General features: G+C 45.3%; 1 protein-coding gene across 1 annotated transcript; it reads left to right on the top strand.

Annotated features, from left to right (window-relative positions):
* The first annotated feature begins 984 nt into the window (after window positions 1–984).
* LOC127007174 (uncharacterized) lies at window positions 985–24,108 on the top strand. Its single transcript, XM_050877891.1, is given in 8 exon segments — window positions 985–1,062; window positions 2,543–2,801; window positions 3,838–4,034; window positions 13,151–13,318; window positions 18,399–19,003; window positions 19,467–19,609; window positions 20,158–20,612; window positions 22,816–24,108. Coding segments are annotated over 8 exon segments (2,907 nt in total). The 3' UTR covers window positions 23,818–24,108.
* The last annotated feature ends 444 nt before the right edge of the window (window positions 24,109–24,552 follow it).

Raw genomic sequence — 24,552 nt, 5'->3', positions numbered from 1 at the left:
ATGTAACAATTGTGCTACACTTGAAGTCCAGGGGTGCTTTGCGTGTACATAATTAATTTCTGAGTCTCCAGTGATTTTTATTAATTTAAGTGCTTTGTAATATCAAGATCTTTGAGGACGATGAACATCTAGAATCTTTTATGGGAGCAAGACTTTGTGTGCGTTATCAATAAAAAAAAATAAAAAAAGATAACGACACTCGATACTTGTGCAGTTTGCAGTGACACTCACGTCAGCCCCGGTAGGGCGGCTCCACTATCCTGAGTGTTAGGATTAAACATACATCATGCAGATCAATCACATCAACCAGCTGATCGCCTAATTGCTTTCTTTGCCCTCAGGAACAACGTGGACCCAGGAACTCGTGTGGTGCCTTCTGCATGACCGTAACTCTCCTGAAGCCAAACAGGATCTCATGAAGCGTTTTCCATACTTAGAGTACGTATTTGTGACATTCATTAATGATCTTCCAAAAGAAACTGTTCTATCCACTCGTACGCCGGTGACTTTACTCTGCATTACTTAACATCTTTTGACAAAAGAGCCTTCCAACAGGAATTACATGGCTCTAAGCTTGAGACTGCAGAACGCTTAACTTTAGGCCTTACTATCATTTTCGAATGGGGCAGAGGGAACTTGATGTCCTTCAGTGCCTCAAAACTCAGTTCCTCTACCTGTCAACTCGACACAATCTTCGAAACGCCTATCCCCTATAGTGGAGCAGATAACAGCAAATTTTCAGGAGAATCTTTCATTTCCGGAAACGAGCACCAAATTTGGCACACATACTCCTCGGGGATTGCTCTTTTGATAAAACCTGTTGGCCACCTAAAAAATCAAGATGGCGGCCATTTTTCAAGATGGACGCCATTGAATATACAGAAATATTGCATTTCACAATAAAATCGCAAAGACTTGTTCTATTTGAATGATCTTGGTGTCAAATCATACATTTTTCACTATGTAGAATCCGAATTTGGAACCATGGATTTACTCACTGGGTTCCTTGTACCAACAGAGCGGATGTCAACGCACAACCAGGGCACACTGGATGGCACCGCTGTTATAAAACTCAGCATGGGGTTCAGTATCAGCTGAATAATTATTTAGTGTACCTAAATAATTAGTCTAGTGTCCCAAATGCTGTCTAATAAGCCCCGCATCAGTTAGCTACTGTAGATTACATGTAGTTTAACATAGATGTTTAGTTAGACAGCCGCGCCTGAATTGACAGGGTGTGCCAGCGCGGGAGAGCCGAGCCAAGGGCAATGGGGCTTTACATTGCTTTGGATGTAGTTACCTGGATGGTGTACAGATCGTACGGACTTAAATGATACTGGATGAACGATCGGGCTTGGGGTAGGTCAAATATTTTTATTCCCGAACCTAGTCATATCCCATACCTTATTGTGCATGATTGTGATCAAGGTGGTAAAAGGACAAACCCTCGGCCTTGATTCACTGAATACAGATAATTATCATTCTGTGATACCTTGAATACCATTCACCATGATGGCAAATACAGATCCAGGACTGTCTAAATTCCGGATTGACTGGAGCAAGTGTTGTCTTTGCCAGAAGAAGAAGAGTGAAGAGCTCAGGTCACCACGTGCACAACGACCACAAGAACATGATGGCTACACTATGATTGCGACTAATATTCCCCTCTTTCACGCAATTAATGAGATGCCTATTGTTCTGGATCCAGCCAAACTTGATGATGGTAGTGGCATTGGAGAAACTCTGAGGAGGAACAAGGCGCAGTATCACCAAAGTTGTTGCCTTATGTTCAACAACACGAAACTGGAGGGAGCCAGAAAAAGAAGAGCAGAGTGGGCTCAGTCAGTAGAATGCCAGACCAAGCTGGGTAGAACCATCCTTGAGGGCAAAACGTGTTTCATATGTGACAAAGAAGCCCCATCCTCTGAACTCAGACAAGTTATGACGATGAACCTCAATAACAGACTTCATGAATGTGCTCAAACTTTAAATGACGGAAAACTTCTTGCAAGACTCACCGGTGGAGATGCTATTGCACAGGAGCTCAAATACAATTTTGCATGCTCGACAGACCTGTACAATAGAGAGAGGACGTACCTCAGAGCCACCAAGAGACTGGAACAGGAACGTGCACCCGAAGAGGATGCCCACCCACAGGCATTCTCAGAGCTAGTCACATAATCTACTGGAGACCACCAGATCTGTTGAGGGTATTGCAGTCTTCCGACTTGCAAACATAGAGGGTACTGAACACACCAGCCACCATGAGGAGACAAAACGAGCACAAAGAGCGTTCCTTGAGAAAGTAGAAAAGCTCTCACAAGCCATGCAAGATATAGGCAATCCTTTCCAGGAGGAGAGTCGGGACCTGATTTCACTTGATGTAAAGGATATTGCTCACCAAACTGCCGCCGAGCTGATTGGCACACACCTTGAGAAAGGCAAGGTCCGTTTCCAGGAGTTTATGAAGGGACTGGAAGGGGAAGAAGAATCCACCTTCTATAAACCAATCAAGAAGAACAGGGTTGACTTTTTCCGACAGGTACCAGCGTCTGTTGACTCTTCAGAGCAAAAAGTGCTGAAGGCAGACTGTCAACTGTTCTCCAAGCAGTTCATATCATGCCAGAGCAGAGAGTGTGACTTGAAGGAGTTCTTCCGTCATGAGAACCAGTCACATCCCGCTGCCCTCAGTGATGGTGAAAAGCTCCACACCTGTCAGAAATCCCACCTCACTACCATTCTTGAGAGCCAAATTACAACCCCTGAGGCAGAGCCAGACGCCGACACCATCATCATTGATGGTGCAGCGTTGGTGAACAATCTGCCTACCAGGCGGGCTGCATCTGGAGTCAGTCAACAGTACGTCAACCAGAAAAGCAGACTCCTGCCAACTGGGACTGGACCAAGAAAGGAGATCTGTGGCAGATTGTTTGGACAGAGCTCCCACCCATTGCAGAGAGTTGTCAGCAGCTGACCAAGTGTGGATGCAAGTCGGAATGCTGCGGTCAATGCAAATTCTACTGTTTTGGTCTGACCTGACAACCATTTTTCCCCCCTGACAGATGCTGACGATATACAATGGCCTTGTCCAATCACATAAATATTATGGAGTATGCATCTCATGTTTGGGGGGTCCCCAATAAACGTCTCTCTTGAATAAAGTAGAGTGAAAGGCTTCTCGTCTCATCAACTTCCTTCCTCCTACTTACAGTCTTCTGCCTCATCCGCCGCATTTTTGCCTCTCTTTCTACCTTCTATCGATATATGCATACTAACTGCTCTTCTGAACTTACTGACTTCATGCCTCACACCTCCCGCGGCCCGGCTGCACACGGCTTTCCACTCTAGCTCATCACTATACTGTACAAATCCCTTATGCAACCATCATATTCCTTCTCTCATCCTTTTCACTGTTAAATTATGGAAGTTTTCCTACGTCTGTATTTCCTCATGGCTACGACTTGACCTCTTTGAAGAGAAGAGTATCAAGACACCTCTCCACCCGAAATTTACCTCTTTTTTTGACCACTTTTCTCTACTTACTTTTACAGGAGCAGTGCTTAGCGGACCTCTTTCCTTTCATTTATTATTACCCTTAAGCTGCTTCCTTTACTCTAACACACACACACACACACACACACACACACACACACACACAGTGCAGTATGGCTTACCGCTACTCTCTACACTTCCTTCGCTTCCTCAGGCGTGGAGCTGGATACCCCCCCTCACAGGCCATCGACACACTAAAAACACTGAACCTGTTTCGTAGCCGTGGCCGCCGGGCAGGGTGCTGTGTTCAGCGAGCCATCAGTACTATTACAAGTGTACGCCCAGTGACTAATATAGTAGAGCATAGCGAGTACAAACACTTTGAAGTGCCGCGCGTGTGGTACAACCTCCCCTCAGTGCTGATGTCGAACGTCACCTCCCTGAACAACAAGCTCGACGAGGTTATTACCACAGTGAGAACCATCAACCCGGACATAGTGGCGATAACGGAACCCTGGCAAGTGTCCCCAGAGCTGTGCCAGGTGAACGGGTACAATGTGTTTTCCCGTTATTCCAATATTTAAGAAGGGAGACAAATCTTCTATGGAGAACTATAGGCCGATTAGTTTGACGTCAGTTATAGGTAAAATGATTGAGTCAATAATAGCTGATAGTATTAGGGACCATATAGACAGACATAATTTAATTCACGACTCACAGCATGGGTTTACTAAAGGAAAGTCGTGCCTCACTAATCTTATATCCTTTTACAATAGAGTATACGAGGCAGATGACAATGATGAGAGTTATGATGTGGTTTATCTTGATTTTAGTAAGGCCTTCGATAAGGTACCTCACCAGAGACTGTTAAATAAAGTCAGGGCTCATGGGATAAGAGGGAAGGTATTTGATTGGATTAAAGCGTGGATTAGCGACAGGAAACAGAGGGTTACCGTTAACGGTAAAAAATCCGAATGGGGTAATGTTACCAGTGGGGTTCCTCAAGGTTCAGTTTTAGGCCTGCTTTTATTCATTATCTGCATCAGTGACATAGACAATGGGATAACTAGTGACATAGGTATATTTGCAGATGACACCAAAATAGGACGTACTATTAGGACTAGAGCTAGAGCACTGCAGGAGGATCTCAACAAACTGTCAGCTTGGTCTGAGAAATGGCAGATGAATTTTAACATCACCAAGTGTAGCGTACTTAGTGTAGGAACACACAACCCATTACACGGGTATAGTTTAGACTCCACAGCGATACGCAGATCAGAGTGTGAAAGGGATTTGGGAGTGTTAATGAACTCTGACCTAAAACTAAGGAAGCAATGTATTAGTGCGAGGAATAGGGCTAACAGGGTATTAGGCTTTATTAACAGGACGGTAACCAACAGGAGTGCAGAGGTTATCCTCAGACTCTATTCAGCGTTTATTAGGCCACACTTAGATTATGCTGTCCAGTTTTGGTGCCCACACTACAGAATGGACATCAACTTGCTAGAATCTGTTCAGAGGAGGATGACCAAGATGATTCAGGGGCTGAGGAACCTCCCATGTGAAAATAGACTGAAACATCTAAACTTACATTCACTAGAGAGACGAAGAGTGCGGGGAGATCTGATAGAAGCATTCAAATGGGTCAAGGCGATATAAATAAAGTACTGAGAATTAGCCAGCAGGAAAGAGCTCGCAGTAATGGATTTAAATTAGAAAAGTATAGATTTAGGAGAGATATAGGCAAGCATTGGTTTAGTAATAGGGTGGTGGGGGAATGGAATAGACTCAACAATCACATAGTTAGTGCAGGGACGATAGCTTGTTTTAAGAGTAGACTGGATAGCTACATGGACGAGGACGACAGGTGGCAGGGTACTGGTGCGTGCCTAGTACCGCCGGTATAACGAGGATCAAGCCTCTACCTGTAACCCCTGTTACTACACCTCACCCACCGTGAGTAGTGGGGGAGATTCTGGAGCTGCCTTGTGTAGGCCACCCGGCTTCTTGCAGTTTCCCTATGTTCTTATGTTTTTATGTAAGTTGTTCTCCAAGATACGCTATTTGTGTGCCCTGGGAAACCCATCTTCGGCTTTCCCTTTTCTCCCCTCCTCCTCCTCCCCCCTTGAGATAGCTGAACTGATTAACTCTCACTTTTCCTTCATCTGTCAAAGCCTTCCTTCCCTAGACCTTGTCTCCCTCCCCGCCTACCTACCCTCCCCGTCTAATCCTCCATCCGTGGAAGTTTCAAGTTGCCGAAAAGCTCAGATCTCTCAAACTCAGAAGGTCTACCACACCCCTAGATTTACCCATAAAGCTTTATCAGGAGTTTTCCTGTGAACTTGCTACCACCCTTGCCTCCATCATAAATGCCTCCCTCACTCAGAGCAAATGCCCCACAGATTGGAAAACCTCATTCGTCACTCCCATCCCCAAAGTCACCAACCCCACCTCACTTAATGAACTAAGACCCATTGCCATCACTCCAATCCCGAGCCTGCTTTGTGAAGACTTTGTATTTAGCTGGGCATATGATACTATTCATTACAAAATTGATCAGAGGCAGTTCGGCAACGTTAGAGCCTCCTCCACAACTCACTGCCTCATTAGTTTCCTTAATTTCATTCTTAAAAACCTGGAAACCAGAAAAAAACTTCCTCTGCCCTCGCCTTTATTGACTTTCGGAAAGCCTTCGACCTGGTTGACCACACCACTGTCATCACCAAGGCCATAAACATCGGCCTGCCCTCGCACCTGACATCCTGGCTGGCGGACTTCCTGACGCACCGGCACCAAGCTGTGCGTCATCAGGGCTGCACCTCCATCCTCCAGCACCTATGTGCTGGGGTGCCACAAGCGACGCGCATGGGGCCTCTTTGCTTCCTTATTCTGATCAACAATGCACTGATAGATGCCCCTCATCGCTGGAAGAATGTAGATGATTCTACAGTGGGCATTTCCATCAACAACACAGCTACTGACTACGCGCCCCTACAAGACTTTCTGGACAACCTGCAGAGCTGGACGCAAGCCACCAACGTCACCCTCAACCCCCACAAGACGGTGGTGATGCATTTTCACACCTCCACCACTGCCATCCCACCGCCAGCCCTGGAGGTTGGCCCTCACCAGCTGCAGGTGGTTGAATCCACCAAACTACTTGGAGTCACCCTAGACAGCAAGCTGAGCTGGGGCAAGCACGTCACCACCATCATCAGGGCGGCTTCCTACAAACTTTTCATGCTGAGTCGCATGAAGGCACTTGGAGCCCCCACCACCTTCATCCTTCCCAGACTCCTCTACGCCTTTCCTGCTTGGGCTTCCTGCATCAACAAGACCCAGCAACGCCAATTAGAGAGTGCAAAGGCGTGCATGCAGACAGATTCTGGGAAATTCTTACACCAACTACGAGCATGCACTCACCCAGCTGAATATGCCCACCCTACGGGACCGATACCAGACAAACCTAACCAAATTCGGCAAGTCCCTCCTACACAACCCCCGTCATAGAGACCTACTCCCACCCGCCCTCCCTCCCCCCACTAGACCCACAAGACACCACAATATTAATAAACTCCACTAATGTCCCAAGTCCATCTCGCTAATCTGGGTGCCTGGTCACTGCAACATACACGGCAATGAGTAGGCAGACGCCTTGGCTAAATCGGCTGTCGAACTCGAGGGAACCTGAGAAGTCCCTCGTGATCTTCAATCGTGCCTCTCTCTTGGGAAAACATCAATACATCTTCTGTGGCAAAGTCAGTGGACCGACCTGGCCTTAAATACAATAAAACCTAGTCTGGGAGAGTGGAGCACCGCCAACCGCTCCTCTCGCCGCGAGGAAGTAGTCTTGAGCCGGCTGAGCCTAAACTGCACCCGGCTCACACACCTGACCCCCTACATTAACAGAACCTTTCCACCACTATGTCAATGCAGCGTGGTTGAGGGTAGGTGGTGGCCGAACTGGTAGCGTACTGGACTAACATTCGCAGCGTGATGGACGATGCGGGTTCGAATCCTCACGCTACCACTCGGATTTTTCAGTCACCGCCGAGTGGCTTAAAACTTCCCACATGCTGTCCTGAAGACCACCCATCAACCCGGACTATAGAGGAAGCCGTCCAAGCGAATCAAGAACGAGTTCCGGGGGGCAGCATGAGCCAATGCAAAATGGCGCCACTATAAACACTAGCCTGCGCCAGAACGGGCTGGGCCGACCATCAGGCCCCACCTGGAAGAAGCCTTGGGCCGACCATCAGGCCCCACCAGGAAGATGCCTACCGGCGCAATAGGCAACAACGTAAAAAAAAAAAAAAAAAAAAAAGTGTGATAATACACTATCCATCGGCCACCTCATCTTGCGCTGCAGTAGATTTACCCGTGAACGCGGTCCACTGGTAAACTACTGCAGCGCCAGGGACATTCCCATCACCTTGGACACAGTTCTTGGTGACGGGAATCCCGAGTTGACCGACCTGTTGATGCTTTTCTTAAGAGAGACCTGCTTGATCGACGAGATGTGACCGAAATATATGTATATTTTTTTGGTCTGGATTGATAATTTTCCTTATTATATAAAATAATAAATATTTATCATACAAGGGTACTCTTACATATAAAATATGTAAACCAATGTATTGTTACTGTTGTGGTCCACGTGATAATCAGCAGGTGATACATATAAAATTGATATATATGCTATCTCATATTTATATGCGATGTTGGTATATTGCTGGGCCACACAGCCCCGTGTGTGTGAATGCTGTGTGCATGTATGTCCCTGCCCACCCCTGCTTAGTTAGCTTTGGTTAGGTACCCCGGATGTAATGAAGAGTGTATGTGTGAATGATGATTATAAAAATGACTTTGTGAATGGTGGTAATAAAAATGACTGTGTGAATGGTGGTAATAAAAATGACTGTGTGAATGGTGGTAATAAAAATGACTGTGTGAATGATGATTATAAAGATGACTGTGTGAATGATGATTATAAAAATGACTGTGTGAATGCTGACTATAAAAATGACTTTGTGAATGGTGGTAATAAAAATGACTGTGTGAATGGTGGTAATAAAAATGACTGTGTGAATGATGATTATAAAGATGACTGTGTGAATGATGATTATAAAGATGACTGTGTGAATGATGATTATAAAAATGACTGTGTGAATGCTGATTATAAAAATGACTGTGTGAATGATGATAATAAAAATAAACAACTACAACAACAAAATAAGCAAAACATACAAAAAAAGCAAATAAATATGGCTTAATAGCCCAGCCAGGGCTGATGTCCCCCCCCCCAAAAAAAAAAAAAAAAAAAAATCTCGTCCCGGTCAAAACTCGCACGGACAGATATCGGCTTAGTGGGATGCCGACGCTTGTGAGGGTCATTAACACCTCCATGATCACATGACCCCTCCACCCCATCACACACACACACACACACACACACACACCACCCTTCCCCACTTCCCCCATTACTCACCACATGAAACTCATTGTATGGTATTTTTGTGTATTTTCAGGCTGATGGCTGCCTACAAATAATTAAACCATTTACTATTATTATTATTATTATTATTATTATTATTATTATTATTATTATTATTATTATTATTATTACACACACACACACACAGGCATGCACGTTCCCAGACCCATTAGTGACGGCTTTAAGGCAAGCGTGTCGCTCTCCTTCGTTCAATGGGCGCCGATTTACTTCCTTGCTCGATGTTCGTTGTTAGCTTAATTTCGTCACGGTGATATGCTTTTGTTTAAAGATTTGCTGCTTTGCGCACTTAACTCGTTTCGTGGACTGACAACGTATTTTTTCATTCTTTAACTTTAAAGGAGGCAGTTCAAGAGAGAAAACAGACAAACAGCAAAAAAGTCAACAAAGATCTGTACCTATAAAGTGAGGTACAAAAGAAGTTTAAGAAAAGTAATCAATTTGAGTTGGGGATGTCATGAAATTCCCTTCCTGGATGTACTTCAGTTGTAGGAAATAGGAATGGCGACAAGAGAATGTTGTTCCTGAGTGTACCACGCTACCCCTGCCTCTTCCCTGTACTCCAAATGGTCCTGAAACGCGACACCCGAGCGGGATGAACGCAGGGAAGTTGGAGGAGATCCTGAGACTCGCTTTCCGTTAACTAAAAGAAATACGCACGTTGGTCCCAGCCAATATGAGAAGACATTCCAAGTAAAGAATCCTACTTTGAAAATGATACAGAAGAATACTAGGATAACGATGTTTGTTAGTTGCTAAAAACACCGAAAATAAGTTCAACGCAGAAACTATTAGAGACAAAGTTTTCAACGCGAGTCAGATAACTTCCAGGGACACTTCCACTATAAATAATAAGCTAAAATAGAAAAAAACAACAAAAAAAACAGACTCTTCGGTAAAAAAATTTACCATTTCATTAACTAAATTAAACCGCTAGTCATATATTTTTCATGAGTCAAAAAACATTAAGATTGTACTGTGTGTTGTATTTTGAGATTAATAAATTATCTATCTCCTTGCTACTGTCTTAATCTATCTATCTATCTATTTCTGTTTCTCTACCCCGTTACAGTGTCGCCGGTGACAGTGAGGATCCTGAACCCCGGCGAGGCAGCCTCGGCGGGCACGGAGCTGCGACTTACGTGCTGTGCTGTCATGAGCTCCCCCTCCCCGCCCTCATTATTTGGTGGAACGGCCACAAGCCCCTCTCATCCGTGTCTTACGCAGTGAGTTTTACAAGGTAGAGAAAAGAGGAGAGCGGGGTGAAGGGAAAAGGAATGTGGGAGTGTACATGGAGGGAGTGAGGGAGGGAAGGAATGAGGGAAAGAGTGAGGAGCATTGGATTTGTGTATGGTAAGGGAAAGGCCGAGTCTTCCTCCGTCGTCTGCCTCCAGTCTATTTATATATATATATATATATATATGTATATATATATATATATATATATATATATATATATATATATATATATATATATATATATATATATATATATATATATATATATATATATATATATATATATATATATATATATATATATATATATATATATATATATATATATATATATATATATATATATATATATATATATATATATATATATATATATATATATATATATATATATATATATACATACATACATACATACATACATACATACATACATGACGATTCTTTGTTAAAAAATGTTAGTGTGGTATGATAAATGACTACGCCGTTGGTAGTAGATAAATAGAAACGGGGAGACGAGAACCGGACGGGACATGAGCGAGAATAAATATGAGGAAGGAGGGATGGAGGAGGGATCTTGGGTGTACGGCGGGGAGAGAAGTTGTTGTCTGGCAAACTCTGATGGAAAGAGGATTATTAACTTTCACACAAACAGAAAAACGAAACAGAAACTTTAACCCAACGTACGCTAAATGGACTGTGATGTGCAAAGCGAGGAGACATAAAATTATGGTAACAATGAGAGGAGAACAGGGAAATACTGAGCGGCAAGACAAGTTCTGTCTAATACGGAGCGCGCACTGCTCTATAAACTATTGTAACGGCGCAAGTTTGTAGACGAAAAAGAGGAAAACTGTTGGATAAACGGAAAGCAAGGAGAGTGAAGGGCAGAGGCGAGGCACGTCCGAGATTGTAGAATAAGTAAGAAAGGAGAGAAAGAAAAAGGGAGAAAAGGAACAGGAAAATAATAAATAAGGAAAATGGAGAAAATATATAATTTGATTGATATTTTGTATCGACTACTGTTTCTTTCATCTGGTAACGACAGTTGTGAGGTGGAGAGAAAAGCCGGCAAGGTGTGAAAAGGTAGACTTAGACAAGGGCTGATGTTAAGGGAAGGGATAGTAAAGAGAGAGGTGGGAGAGAGGAGGAAAGGAAATAAACAAAAATGATAGGGAGCGTAGGAGGGAAGGAGAGTGCGACATTGAGCAAGGAATATAAGATTAGTGGCGAAGAGGGAGAGGGAGACGGAGAGAAAGGGGAATAGAACTGGACAAAGAGTTGAAGTGAAAATGAGTTAGGAGTAATAAGGATTAGCGTCCAGGAGAGAGAGAGAGAGAGAGAGAGAGAGAGAGAGAGAGAGAGAGAGAGAGAGAGAGAGAGAGAGAGAGAGAGAGAGAGAGAGAGAGAGAGAGAGAGAGAGAGAGAGAGAGAGAGAGAGAGAGAGAGAGAGAGAGAGAGAGAGAGAGAGAGAGAGAGAGAGAGAGAGAGAGAGAGAGAAAGCAAGAGAAAGAAAGAGAGAAAGCAAGAGAAAGAAAGAGAGAAAGAGAGAAAGAAAGAGAAATAAAGAGAAAGAGAGAAAGAAAGAAAGAAAGAAAGAAAGAAAGAAAGAAAGAAATAGCTTTACATAGATTTACATAGAAAATCAGACCACACAGACCCCATGGTCCAGACTAGGTGGTCTGTCCATAAAACTAAGTGATTCTACATTAATCAGAAGGCTCCAAAACGATGCATTTCAACTCTAGTTGATATTAAGTTGAAGGAAGTGACGGTCAAGCTTGTTTTTGAAGGAGTCAATCGTGTTACACTGGACCACTGACGGTGGGAGCTTATTCCATTCTCGCATTACAACGTTAGTGAAGAAAAGTTTGGTGCAGTCTGAATTTACTTGTCTACATTTGAGTTTTACGCCATTGTTCCTCGTACGCAGTGTCATCGATTATAAACAATGTTGATCTGTTTACATTCGTGAAACCATTAAGTATTTTAAAACATTCGATCAGTTTTCCTCGGAGGCGACGTTTCTCAAGAGAGAACATGTTAAGGGTGGAAAGCCTTTCTTCGTAAGATTCGTTGCGCAAGGAAGGGATCATTTTTGTTGCCCGACGCTGAACACCTTCTAATTTAGCAATGTCCTTTGCATGGTGGGAAGACCAAAACTGTACCGCATATTCCAAGTGGGGTCTGACTAAACTATTGTAGAGTGGAGGTATTACATCTTTATTCTTGAATAAAAAGTTTCTTTTAATGAAGCCCAACATTCTGTTCGCTTTATTTGGTGTATCGATGCATTGATGTGAGAGTTTGAGGTTTGACGCGATTTTGACCACCAAGTCCTTAACGCATTGAACACTTTCGAGTTTAACGCCGCGCATTTCATAATCGAACTTCTTATTCCTTGCTCCAACTTGAAAGACCTGGCACTTGTCTACGTTAAAGGGCATCTCCCATCTATCAGACCAAGCTGAAATTTTGTGCAAATCCTCTTGGAGGCTTTGCCTGTCTTCGCCAGTATGAACCGAGTTACCAATCTTTGTGTCGTCTACAAATTTACTAATGCGATTATTGAGTCCGACATCCACATCGTTGATGTAAATAATGAAGAGCACTGGGCCAAGAACCGAGCCCTGAGGGATGCCACTAGTGACCGGCGTCCACTCTGAGTTAAATCCGTCAATCACCACTCTTTGTTGTCTGTTGCTCAACCAATTCACGATCCATTGGTGTACTTGACCGTCAATACCTATTTGCCTTAATTTGTAAAGTAATTTATGATGTGGAACTTTATCAAAGGAGAAAGAGAAAGAGAAAGAAAGAGAAAAAAAAGAGAGAGAGAGAAAGAGAAAATGAGAATGAGAGAAAATATGAGAGTTGCTTTGTTCTCCTTGCCGTCCTCGCCCCCAGGTGGAGGCGGGAGGGAACGTCACCAGCGCCATGTTCACGCTGCTGGTGAGGCGGGAACACAATGGGGCGACGCTCACCTGCACCGCCTCCAATCCCGCCTTCCCCGGGGAACGCCACCTGTTAGACTCCATCATGCTGAGCGTCTACTGTGAGGAAAAGGGAAGCTGTGTAAGGAGGAGGGGGAGATAAGGAATGGAGTCTTGCTTTTTGTTAGTTTTAGGGCGTTACGTTGTCAAATTAAGTGATGAAAATACAATGTTACGTGTGTGAAGGAAGGAGTGGGTGAGGAACGACTGACTGTGAGGAATGGGGGCTTTGTGAATGGAAAGGGACTAAAAGCAGTATTATCTCTATAATTAGCGTAAGAAACGTGTGTTGTTGTGAATCTCTGTTATGGTGGAGAACGCAACCTGTATGTGTAAAAGTGAAGGATGAAATGAGGCGTTTGGTGTGGAGGTCCGTCATTGTTGTTATCGGGATGGGGAAGGTAAGATGTGAGGGGAAGCTGCTTCTCTCTGGGTGTGAAACTGTAGTGTATTGCCTGTTTGAGTGTCAGGGTGAGGCGAAGAAGGAGGGTTGTGTCATGTGTTTTTCTTCAATCAGTGTGAGTTTTGTCCTCTGAGTCTACAATGGGTCAAGGTGAGGAAGTGAAGTTGTTTATGGGGATGAAGACACGATAGACTGTGAGTTTGTTGGTGTGAAGACCCCGTCCAAGCTGTGCTATCCTAAGGGTGAGAGAGTGAGGTTAAAGAAAGTTGAGAATAGAGAGGGAGAGGAGTTAGACTATTTTGTCAAAGTTAAGGTGCAGAATCCACAAGACGCCTCTAGTATTTTTCGTAGGAATGAGATTAATCCAAAGTTTCCATTTCTAATATCCTAATAAAGAGTTTGACACACCCTTCACATACACTGATACACAAACACTCAAAAAGAACGATCCTTATAAACGATTCTTCACGTACAGTCAACATATAGGGACAAATCCCGGTCACAGGACGCCTTTCACGGGTCTTAGGAGGTGAATTCACGTGCATATAAGAGCTACAATATGAAACGCCTCCCTGCAGCCGACGCTTTGTCCACTTTTGTACGCCTGAGGTTTGCGGAGACCTTTGAAATAAAAGCTATTTATCCCAAGGCCTGAGGCGCGACACGAGCGGTTCAGACTATGGCTCCTGCACCAGACACCGAGCCCCTTTGACTCCGAGCACCCCGTTCTACAAATCCGAACTTTTTTTGTTACTGAAACGGATGCAATCTTTTTCAAGGTTTCAATATCAGATCAATATCGCAATGCGACCTCTCCCTCCTTTTGGAAATAGTCGGGAAAGCACACGTGGGTGACAAGACGCCGCTGGCAATATTTGTTATATAATGTGTGGCGAGCGGGAAGAGGAGGGGCAGGGCGATGCTGGGTGTGTGGTGTGCTGGAGAGGGACGAGGTGGAGAAGGAAGAGCCATGAGGAGCACTGGATATGAGGACGTTAGTGATAAGGGAAGAGCCGGAAGCTGTAAACAAAGACCAAAGAGAAATGAGAGAGAGGTGAGCAAGGAGAAAAGAAGATAAGCAGCCTTGACATGGGAGAGTGAGGAGATTATCTTTTATGTTGAGAGTATCAGAGGGTGTGCATGTCTTACATCAAAGCATGGCAATTAACAAGCTAAACTAATCCCCCAGAGCGTAAGAAAATGACATAGAGAACAGCAACATCAAAGCAATTGTTCATTTTCATAATGCAAATATATAAATACTAATACAATTGATATCACTTTTGGTTACATATTTTATCCTAATGTGTAAATGATATGCTGTTCATGGTGTGTGTGTGTGTGTGTGTGTGTGTGTGTGTGTGTGTGTATGTGTGTGTGTGTGTGTGTGTGTGTGTGTGTGTGTGTGTGTGTGTGTGTGTGAGAGAGAGAGAGAGAGAGAGAGAGAGAGAGAGAGAGAGAGAGAGAGAGAGAGAGAGAGAGAGAGAGAGAGAGAGAGAGAGAGAGAGAGAGAGAGAGAGAGAGAGAGAGAGAGAGAGAGAGTGTGTGTGCACACATTCACACGTGAATGCTGATGGAAGAGCGGAACATCAAAGTCTCGACTCAAGATAATACGTCTCGTCTTATCTCTGCTGTTATTATTTTGTAGTGATACCTTGGTTTAACATGTGTTACATACACATGTTAGATTTATTTTCACCTCTTAATTATGAATAAAGCCTCCCTTACACTTCCTGAATAGCAGTGAACCTCTCCGCCACTCACACCCGAACACGACGAACACCGTTCGTTCACAACAAAACTTGAGTAGTACTACTGCGACGTTGCCGGTTGGAGGGAAGGCTTACCACAGTGGGTACAGGAACTCATTTCCGCAACTGTACCACAACGTGAGTAATACACGAGATGCTACACTTTATTTCGCCTATTTTTGAGTCTTTCATCATATTTATCTTCTCTCTCCATACAACCTCTCTTTTCTTTAGTCCCCCGCACCCTAGAAAAAACAAATTTGTTCCTACACCAAATTTCAGTGTTCCAAGTCCCTCTGCCGTCTGTCCTTAAGCCTTCCGTTACCTACATGATTTTTCTTCCTGTCCCTTCAATGTCTTTATCTGCCATTCTTTCTTCCGTTTTCTTCCTTTCAGTCCTTCGTTGTCTGTTTAATTACCTCTTCCGTTGCCTTCACCGTACATCCTTACTGCTCTCTCCTCCATCTGTCTCTTCTTCTCTTTCACAAACTTTTCTTCATTTTCTCTTTTTTTTCTGCAGCAATCTCAACAGTTTCCTGCTCACACGTCTCTTTGCGCTCCGGTTTCAGAATTCCATATTAAAGTTACGCCCCTTTTCTTTTTGTTCTTCTCCATCTTTTGTATACCCCTTTTGTCTACCTTCCCGCAGTTTCGACTTCGCTTTGGTTCCACTGTCCTCTCCGTCCTCTCTTTCTGACGTTATGATTTTTTTTATACACGCTCTGTTGATTTCCTTATGGACACGCGCCTCACACTGTACCGCCAACATCCTCACTCTTTTCCTTCTCGCCCAGGCTTTCGTTTCTTGCACGTTTTTGCTCTTTAGTCTTCTCATTTTAAGGCTTCGCAATTACACTTTTCTCTCACTTTTCCATATCCAATCAAAGTTCTTCTTCAATACGTTTTTAATAAGTTCCGCTTCGTCTTTCTCAAACTTCTCTCCTCCTCCTTCTCCAATTCAATGTCTTCATAAACTTCCACGGTGTCTTTCTCTTTACCTCTCCGTCAGGCAATTTATAATGGCTTCCTCCTTACTCTGATCAAAAGTCTCCTTAATACACTTCGCTCCACCATCACTTTACACCACCTTCGGGGCCACCTGAGACACCCAACTCGTTATCTTACGCTGGCTTCTTCTATGCTCCTTCCCTTCCTCATTCTCCTCGTCATCCTTCCCTTCTACTCCCACCTCACTCATTTCTTTCTTCTCCTCTTCGTCTCATTCCTACTCTTCATCCGGCCCTTAACTCACATTATTGCCTTTCCTTCCTTCTCTTTTTCAAACAGCCTTTCTTCTTTCACCTCTCCGTCCTAATTTCATGTTAGTGTCCCGGTGTATGTCGCCCGTAATAACGTTGAGGTATGAGGCAAAGTTTTGTTCGCTCATCTAAGTTTGTCGTCCAGGGTTCAGCTTCCGCCTGCTGCCCCTCTCGTCGCTGCGTCTAGGCTTACACCTACAGCTCCCACCTACAGCTAAGTGATCTATTTGCTAGGATGTTTTAAGATAGATAGCTAGGTTGCTGTGTGCTTGGTATTAATTAATTATTCTTAATTACCAGCGAGTTTCTTTGTTGCTTAAATAAACTTAAGAGCTGGTTCATCTGGTCTTTGCTTGACCTATGGGAGATGTGGCTGGTCAAAATTAAATATAATAAGTGACTAGGAGGGGCCGTGAGTCTGATAACTCAATTTTCAGATATTTTATTTTATATATTTTATTGCTGAGAATTTACGGGATTTTCGGAAGTCCAGACCTTTCAAGAGCCCCACACTCGTATCCCTGAAACACATCACTAGTCGCCCCTGCTGCTACGAGACTAGCACACGTGGGCACTTACCAACCTTCGGTGTTCGGCCTCTCCGACTGACCCTCCGTCGTTGTGCCTGATTGCAGGTTACTCGCGTCACAAACTCTCAGTACCGTAAAGCCACACAAGGCACGGGAATGTATAGCACAGGTCACCACGCACACCTCCGCCGAAACTATAACAAATATGATCACTCACCGCCGGGCTCCCGCGCGCGCCGCCTATAGGTTTGCTGCTAACCTGACGGGCGAACTCTTTCATTGTGGAATAAGGTTGCCCGAGGCCTTCTTCAGATATTGTTATATGATGTCAGATACTTATGGTTTAAATATAATAATGAGCACACGGATTTTACTTTGTTGAATAGTGGACAAACAGTAAGACGCTAAAGTAAAGCTGATTGTAGCAACATATGAAAACTGTAACCCCCAAGTGATGACGGGACGAATGAAACGTTTCAGAAGATATAAAATAAACTGCGACTTAGTAACGAATGAGAACCAGCAAATTTGATTCGTGTTGTCCTTGATCATGTATTATTATGTATCACAGTCATGTATATATATATATATATATATATATATATATATATATATATATATATATATATATATATATATATATATATATATATATATATATATATATATATACATGGCCGAGAAGCAGGATGTAACTGGTAACTGTTTGTCCTTAAATGAGGAGAGGGAGAGAGGGATGAAGAGTTGTTCATATAAAGCACTACTTGACTCATGGTTCGCTTCACCGACCATTAATGAAGAGATGGTTGTTCTTTAGGCTTCACCCTGTTGCTAATCTGACGACTTTAATTGACACTAATTTTTTTTGAAGGGGGTTGACGATAAACGTCCAACTCAAAATGGCATGAACAAAAGTAAACCAAATGCCGTCATACTCAGCGTTCCTACCTTGCAGCAGAAGAGAATGCACCGCAAGTTCGAATTAAATCACACGTGTAATGGATATGGCATTGAAAGAGACCCTAACTACTTTTCAGAACCACTGCAATCATCTCCGTAATATAGTCTCTCTCTCTCTCTCTCTCTCTCTCTCTCTCTCTCTCTCTCTCTCTCTCTCTCTCTCTCTCTCTCTCTCTCTCTCTCTCTCTCTCTCTCTCTCTCTCTCCACGTTCCTTCACAAAGGCATTTGTGAAGGCACGCAGGAAGAAACATAAAGAAGACAGTCCACGGCTCAAACACATGTGCACAAATCCTCGGCACCGACCCGACACAAACGGTAACAACTACAGCGATAAACAATGACGCAGGTCCCCGTTATCATAACTCTCTCCCCGCTGCCCCAGACGATCCGGTGTGCGCCAGGACAGGGCGGGAGAGGACCAAAGGGGTGGCCCGCGGTTCCACAGCGTCTATCAAGTGTCTGGTGGAGGCGGAGCCAGCGGAGGACGTCACATGGTCGTGGGTCAGGAAGCGAGTGGACGGCACGGTGGAGGAGCTGCCCGGCGAGGACGTGCGGGTGGATGGCTTGTCCTCCAGCATCATCGTCACGCCCATCACTCCCGAGGACTACGGACGCTTCCTCTGCCGCGCCGCCAACAGCGTGGGGCGGCAGCGCGAGGCCTGCGTGGTGACTCTGGTGCCCGCGGGGCCGCCTGACACGCCCACAAACTGCTCCGTGTTCCCGGCAGACTCCAGTACGGTGCACGCCCGCCCTGCCACCGCCGCCCTCACGGTCATCTGCCTCGAGGGCATTGACGGCGGCCTCCCGCAGCACTTCACGCTTGAGACGTGGCAGGACAACGAGCTAGTAGCTAACATGACCAGGTGAGCACGAGGCACCTGCCTCACGCCACACCCTAGGCGATCTCAGCATGGGAATGGTCATTGCCAGGGATTGTTTGTTCATTTCAGGTCATATATTTGGGTCACTTATTTGTTATTGTTCCGGTAACTTTCCATAAAACATGTTTATTCGGAGGAAAACAAGTAAAAGTTACTAAATAAGGAAAGAAGTATAATGTAAAATTACAGATCAGCTTCCTTTCATTTCTACCAAATTTGCTTCTCAGAAAATCGTAAGGCCCATTCTTGACTCTCCAATAGTTGTTGAAATTGAAATGTACACAAAAAGATGACGACAAAGTATGTAATGACTCATCGATTATAAAAAAAAAATCATCGAATTATTTTTAGGGCAGATACTCGGAATACCTTATTTTACACGAAGTTTATCCAATGCCAAACACAAGTATATTTCTCCCTCCTTTTCCCTGAGCCCCCGCCGCAGCATGTTCCTGGAGTGGGTGGTGGCGGGGCTGCGGCCGGGGGTGGCCGTCACGCTGCGGGTGGCGGCTCATAACACACGGGGCCGCAGCAACGCCTTGCGCTTCGAGGTACACACCGCCAGCATCAAGCAACACGCCGTCAGAGGTGAGGGGGGGAGGGGGGAAGGGCTGAAGAGGGTCAGGACAGGGGGAAGATAAGAAGGGAAATCTTGTAGTTCTAGTAGTAGTAGTAGTAGTAGTAGTACTACTACTACTACTACTACTACTACTACTACTACTACTACTACTACAACCACCACTATTACTAATACTACTCCCGAAATTGATCTCTCTTTTTGGCCACTCCTTTGACCTCTATTCAGGAGAAGAAAGTAGCGGGCTTTTTTTATTTTTTTTATTTACGCCCTTGAACTGTCTCCTTAACTGTAAAATAATAATAATAATAATAATAATAATAATAATAATAATAATAATAATAATAATAATAATAATAATAATAATTGCTATGGCTATTACGACATATTTATGGCATCATCATGCACTCTAAAGGCGACAAGCGAGGCGGTGGCGCAGGCAATTACTTTGGCAGCACAGGCAACACATTCGCCTCGTTAATAAAATTAGTTTTGCCAGGCAGCTTTGGGTGAAAAAGTATAGTTCGGCGAAGTTTTAAAGTGTGTGTTTTCCTGTCAGGCTCCAAGTGGGGCCTTCTGGGCGTGCCGCCGCTGCTGGGGGTCCTGGTGTGGGTGGGCGCAGTGCTGCTCCTCATCCTCATCACGGGCGTGGTCGTGGCCAGACAAATGAGGCGCCCACCACCGCCTACGCACAACCACACTGTCATCATGATGCCCACCGCCACTACCGACACCGCCGGCACCACCACCACCACTAATACTAATACAATCACCGTCCCTGATCCCGACACCTACGACCCTGGCGTGGTGTCTTCTCTATGCCGCCCTGCCGACAGCCTGGATGTCCTTCCCAACTCAGACCCCATCCAGCAGACCACGCCCTCCACCACTCTCACCGTTGCGCAGGCTGCCATGCATCAAGGAGAGCAGGGGCAGGCCGTGGCAGGGAGCCACGACAACAACCAAGGCAACACACACACGTCCTTCCCCCGCGGGGTCTGCCTCCACAGACAGGTAAGGCCGGTGAGGACTGGGGGTGGACACGTCTCTCTGTGGTGTGTTGGTGTTAAATTTGCTTCTTTGTTAAGTGAAAGAATGATAGCACGAGACGCAGAAAATTTTCAGAAATCTTAAAGGCACGGGGATCCCTTTGAATCGACGCTAAAGTATCTGATTCCCGTCTCAAGAGACCGGGTTCGAATCCTGAGGTGATGTTTGTGAAAATGATTTATTCTACCGAAAAGATAAATTTTTCGTGTGTCGTGACATTGAGATGTCGTATGTATGATGGGAAGTGAGTTCCGTCAAACTGGTGGCAGCGGTGGGATCCTCTCCTACTCTGGTTGGCTTCCCCTATTTTTTTTTTTTTTACAGGTAAGGAGACAGCTCAAGGGCGCAAAGAAAAAAAAAAAAAAAGGCCCGCTACTCACTGCTCCCGAAGAGAGGTTAAAGGAGTGTTCAAAATCAGAGGTCAGTCTCGGGAGGAGAGGTGTCCTGATACCCTCCTCTTGAAAGAGTTCAAGTCGTAGGCAGGAGGAAATACAGATGAAGGAAGATTGTTCCAGAGTTTACCAGCGTGAGGGATGAAAGAGTGAAGATGCTGGTTAACTCTTGCATAAGGGGTTTGGACAGTATAGGGATGAGCATGAGTAGAAAGTCGTGTGCAGCGGGGCCGCGTGAGGAGGGGAGGCATGCAGTTAGCAAGTTCAGAAGAGCAGTGAGCATGAAAATATCGATAGGAGATAGAAAGAGAGGCAACATGGCGGCGGAATTTGAGAGGTAGAAGACTATCGGTATGAGGAGGAGATTTGATGAGACGAAGAGCCTTTGATTCCACTCTGTCAAGGAGAGCTGTGTGAGTGGACCCCCCACACACATGAGATGCATACTCCATACGAGGGCGGACAAGGCCCCTGTAAATGGACAGCAACTGTGCGGGGGAGAAGAACTGGCGGAGACGGTACAGAACGCCCAGCCTCGAGGAAGCTGATTTAGTAAGAGATGAGATATGAAGTTTCCAGTTGAGATTTTGAGTTAAGGATAGACCGAGGATGTTTAGTGTTGAGGAAGGTGATAGCTGAGTGTTGTCAAAGAATAGGGAATAGTTGTTTGGACGATTGTGTCGAGTGGATAGGTGGAGAAACTGTGTTTTTGAGGCGTTGAAGGACACCAGGTTCCTCTTGCCCCAATCGGAAATAATAGTAAGGTCTGAGGTTAAGCGTTCTGTTGCCTCCAGCCTTGAATCGTTAAGTTCCTATAGGGTGGGTCTTCTATTAAAAGAAGTTGAGTAATGCAGAGTGGAATCATCGGCGTAGGAATGGATAGGATAGTTCGTTTTGGAAAGAAGATCATCAATGAACAACAGAAAGAGAGTGGGAGATAGGACAGAACCCTGTGGGACACCACTGTTAATAGGTTTAGGGGAAGAACAGTGACCGTCTACCACAGCAGAAATAGAACGGTCAGAAAGGAAACTGGAGATAAAGGTACAGAGAGAAGGATAGAAACCGTAGGAGGGTAGTTTTGAAAGCAAAGATTTGTGCCAGACCCTATCAAAAGCTTTTGATATGTCCAGCGCAATAGCAAAGGTTTCACCGAAACGGCTAAGAGAGGATGACCAAGAGTCAGTTAGGAAGGCAAGGAGATCACCAGTAGAACGCCCCTTGCGGAACCCATACTGGCGATCAGATAGAAGGTCAGAAGTGGAAAGGTGCTTTTGAATCTTCCGGTTAAGGATTGATTCAAAAGCTTTAGATAGACAAGAAAGTAAAGCTATAGGACGGTAGTTTGAGGGATTGGAACGGTCACCCTTCTTGGGAACAGGGAGATGAGTGGCCTAGTCTCTCAGATAAGTATATAATGTAAGATAAGGAGCTCAATTATACACACATAAATTGATCTAAATGGAAGAGGGAAAATAGCGTGATGATCCGAGACACGGAAAGACTCTGAAAGGCCACTGGCCGCGGGGTCCCATTGGCTCGGCGCTAGAGTGTCTGCCTTCCCGTCTCAGGGGCTAGGGTTCGAATCTCTTACTGAATATTTGAAAACAATAATAATTCCCCGGAATAGGTCAATACCTTGTTAGCTTCATTGCATGGATATGGAGTGTCTAATTTTGTGAAGTGAGTCCCATCACAAAAGCCTTACACTTATACAGTCATTCTAGATGTAAATAATTTAAATGGCATTAACGGTTGCTTCTGTTACTCCACAGAAAAGTGTTTTCTGGGACAGTAAAGAGACGGCCGACTCGGACTCAGATTCTACCTTCACGGACCTGACCACGGCGGGCCGGGTGGACGCCGCCCTGCCGCCAGCGTCCAGGAACTCCCTCCCGCGGGTAAAGAGGCACCTCCAGCAATTATCATCCTCTCCACTCGACTTACAGCTGCCAGCGTGTCAGGTGTCCCAGGTGGTAACGACCCCCGACGGTATGATTCAGCGCATCCCTTACCTCCTTCGGATCCCGCGCTAGCTTCCCCCCTCCTCCTCGGGGGACCTACGACACCTGATGGCCTCGGCGGAAGAGCTACACCCTCTCATCTTCTCCAGAGACTTTCGGCAGCTGCTGACGTCAGCGGATGTGAGACAGTTGTCTTATTCAGGCACAGAGCTGAGGCTACTTCCTGGCACAGGCACGTGGCCGCTTGGCTCCTCGTCAGGGGAGCTCACACTTCCTCTGCAGTCTTCGGGGACTTCACGTTCGATAACCACAGAAGAGCTCCGCTTGATGCCCTCATCGTCAGGGTCATCTCCGTGGGACTCGCCAGCCACGCCAATCTTCAGCGGGCTCTCTCCGGTCAACCATCGACTGCCGTGCACGGAGGGGACGCAGCTTCCATCACAGACAACCATCACACAGCCACAACCGCACTCGCCCTGCGGCCACTTGCAGTCTCGATCATCTAGCACCCAACCTCTTCTTCAGGCCATATGCACGGAGCCCCAGCCCCAGTCCAAGCCCCACTGCCAGGATCCTAGGCTTTATCAGCCCTATGTTGGTCATCAGCCTCAGGAGCCCAGTGGGATTCTTCATCATCATGGATCTTGTACCGTATCTCAGGCCGCGGGAGTGAGTGCTGAGGCTCAGTCACGACTTGGCTTTGTCGACTCACACCGCCAGGCGGAGGGTTCGAGTGTGGCTGCCAGACCACATGTCCAGAGCAAGGGGCTCCAGCATTCAAAGGTTACAAGACCACACCCACCCAGGCTATAGTTTCTGAAGAACTCCAAGTATCTCTGAGGGAGCTTCAGCCCCCTCCGCACTAAGCAGTGAGGTGGAGCCCCTGCCAGACAATATAGAGCCGCCTCCGTCCTTTAGGTTTAGGGAGCCCGGGCAATTCTCTCAAATAGAAGTTGGCTTACTAACAGACACTGTTCGCCAGAGGGAGCCGGTAGGACAGCCCGTGGCTTGTCCACTGTCTCCTTCAATGAGCCACTTGCCAAAATATGTCACCTGATGGGTCGAGTGCAAAGTCTAGCTCAGCTGTATTTCAAAGAAAACCCTTTCCGTGTCACGATATAAATAAAAAAATGGAACAGTCACAGGACATTTTTACGAACCTCATTTGTGGTAGTTTTGCATACGTTTGGATAAAAAAATAAATGACTTGTCGTGTCGCTGATGGTCGTGGTATCATGACTTTTACTTTTCATTCAACATTTACCTTGAGCAATTAAACTCGTCCTTGTTACTGGGTTTTATAGTACACGCACTGACAGCTTCAAACATAGAAGGTAAGTTAAACACACTGGACTACGAAGCAGATGCTTCATCACTCACCCTCTCGTGATGAAACCCTTGTGCCGACATGAGTGTAAGTCTATCAAGAAGCACCTTTGATCTAATGGGAAGTACTTCACGTATTGTCCTTTGTAGAGAAAACGAATTCTCTTGATAAAACACCGCGAGACCAAGAACAGAGCTGTGCGGAAACCTCTGTTCACTAAT

This window comes from Eriocheir sinensis, chromosome 34 (genome assembly GCF_024679095.1).
Source record: "Eriocheir sinensis breed Jianghai 21 chromosome 34, ASM2467909v1, whole genome shotgun sequence".
NCBI classification, from domain to species: domain Eukaryota; kingdom Metazoa; phylum Arthropoda; class Malacostraca; order Decapoda; family Varunidae; genus Eriocheir; species Eriocheir sinensis.
This window is presented reverse-complemented; position numbering and strand designations above follow the sequence as displayed.